We start from the raw sequence: 2,500 nt of genomic DNA, 5'->3' as shown, positions 1-2,500 counted from the left end.
GTACAAAGGGCAGCGCACAATCAATTCTGTTCTTTTCACCATCATGGGCACAGAGGATCTGACATCGCTGTTGACATGCAGCCTATCCAGACGCGGCTCTCTCTTCTCTTGCCCAGCATTACAGTATGCAAAGGCAGGCGGGGGAGACGAGCATGCTATAGCCAAAGGTTGCCTGTCAGTCAAACAGCCTTTGAGTTGGCGCGCTGTGGCTTTGGTGAGCTCTGCTTCTACATGCACACACAGCTACAGTACACACACACACACACACACACACACACACACACACACACACACACACACACACACACACACACACACACACACACACACACACACACACACACACTCCCCCTCCCCGGGGACTGTGTCCTACTTGGCTCTATTGTTCTTTCCTGTCAGACGGGAGAGGAGTTCTCCTCTTCCCCTCCTCGCACGTCAATCTGTTCCCTCTCTCCTCCACTCCCCCTCTCCCTCCCTCCCTACCCTCTACTCCTCCTCCACTCCCCCTCTCCCTCCCTCCCTCCCTCCCTTCTACTCCTCCTCCACTCCCCCTCTTCCTCCCTCCTTTCTACTCCTCCTCCACTCCCCCTCTCCCTCCCTCCCTACCCTCTACTCCTCCTCCACTCCCCCTCTCCCTCCCTCCCTCCCTTCTACTCCTCCTCCACTCCCCTCTCCCTCCCTTCTACCCCTCCTCCATTCCCCCTCTTCCTCCCTCCTTTCTACTCCTCTTCCTATCCCCCTCTTCCTCCCTCCCTCCCTTCTCCTCCTCTTCCACTCCTCCTTCTCTCCTTTCTTGTTCCTCCTCGTCCTCTGCTGCTTGGTCACTGTCCACCCCTCCTCACACGTCAATCTGTTCCCTCTCTCCTCCACTCCCCCTCTCCCTCACTCCTTTCTCCTCCTCCTCTTCCTCCCTCGCTCCCTCCCTTCTCCTCCACTCCTCCTTCTCTCCATTCTTGTGCCTCCTCGTCCTCTGCTGCGTGGTCAGTGTGCACCTGTGCTCACCTGCGGGGCTGCGGAGCTGGCGGAGGCGAGGTGGCCCCAGGAGCACGCTGCCCGTGGCGCTCATCAGGGCGGGGCCGTCCAGCAGCTGCGGCAGCAACGAGTCGGCCAGCCACGGCCACACGTCCTCACGACTACACGAGAGAGAGAGAGAGGGAGAGAGAGGGAGAGGGAGAGAGGGCAGTTAACACATGGCAGGCATGGGGCCGGCCACCCAACCGGACTCTCTGCTGCACCGCTGCGTGGGTCCACTTGTAAACACTGGTCATTGTCCAGGAGCGCAGCGGCACAGCGGAGACACAGGACACTGAGAGGGGCCATTTGAGAGGCTCCAGAGTCCAGCGCGCTCTCTGCTCTCTGCAGCAGCTGGAGAGGGAGGAGGAGCGCTACCAGATCAGACGCTAATGCCAGGGGCAGCGCACAGGGCTGGAGAGGGGAGATAGGGACAGAGCACACAGCCAGCACCCAACACAACACACACTACTGCAGCAAGAGATGCGCCACAAGTCTCTCCACTTCATACGCTAGTCATAGCTGAGCTCTGTGGTTCAATGCAGAAGCATCAGTCATGCCAGTATTGATCTACTATGATATGCATCACATGGACATCTCAAGGGGAACGTTTAATATTCATTTCTTTGCTGCAATCATTATTCGTTTCAATTTTACATGAAATATTCCCACTTTGCGGAAAGCAAAAAATTATTAATGCCATGAATACCATTTCAGCATACAGAAAAGTGTACTGCTGTAGTATATATCATGTGTAGCACATTGAACTGGTAGCCTACACATTTAGAGCTCACTTATAGACTCATTTTGACAAAATGTTCCTTATGGTGGACTTAAATAGAAGACTATTCCTGTTTGTGTTTATTTAGGATTGTCTGGCAGGGTCCCATGGATCTGTGATGTTCCATATATAAGAATGCAATCAGATTTATGAGAAGTCTGTGACTAAGCCATCCAATAGAGATTATGTGGCATTTCACTGATGAATAAATATGTGAGTAGGCTGCGTGTGCGCGGGGGAGAGAGAGAGAAAAGACCTAAAGAACTCTGTTCCTCTAGGGAAACCGTGCCTGTATTGATTTGTAACTGCCTTATTGCTGCTTGGCTCATGACCTTCTGTTTTTGCAAAAGATAACAAGTTGTTATCGAGGCAGCCTCATCACACAACCTTGAGCAGAATTCTCAATGGCACTAACTATTCTTCCGACTACAACCCCAAATCACTAAAAGTTGAGACGTAAAATGCAAGAACAGAATGTTATAATATACGAATCTCTGAACACAATAACAAGTTGGATAAGCTGGATAGTTGGATAGTCCCTCTCCTCTTTAGCCCGGAGGAGTCCATGATTTCCAAAAGAATGGCACGTGTTGACAGATCTCACCGTTCACCTCACCACTCTAATGTTGATTAATCTATATCAAATTATATTTTAATGATATTATGTATTGTTAATGATGAACTCCCCAAATACTTCACAATTTCATG

General features: G+C 51.3%; 1 protein-coding gene across 1 annotated transcript in view; it reads right to left on the bottom strand.

Moving 5' to 3' along the window:
* The window catches only part of pkd1a (polycystic kidney disease 1a), a 78,267-nt gene that overhangs the window by 9,720 nt on the left and 66,047 nt on the right, over positions 1 to 2,500 (bottom strand). Inside the window, exon 42 of the mRNA XM_062535783.1 lies at positions 1,003 to 1,133. Within this exon, the coding sequence (XP_062391767.1) occupies positions 1,003 to 1,133 (131 nt within the window). The remainder of the gene's footprint in view (positions 1 to 1,002; positions 1,134 to 2,500) is intronic.

The sequence above is a fragment of the Sardina pilchardus genome, chromosome 1 (assembly GCF_963854185.1).
Source record: "Sardina pilchardus chromosome 1, fSarPil1.1, whole genome shotgun sequence".
NCBI lineage: Eukaryota > Metazoa > Chordata > Actinopteri > Clupeiformes > Clupeidae > Sardina > Sardina pilchardus.
Note: the sequence above shows the minus strand (reverse complement) of the source record. Positions and strands in the feature narration are given on the sequence as shown.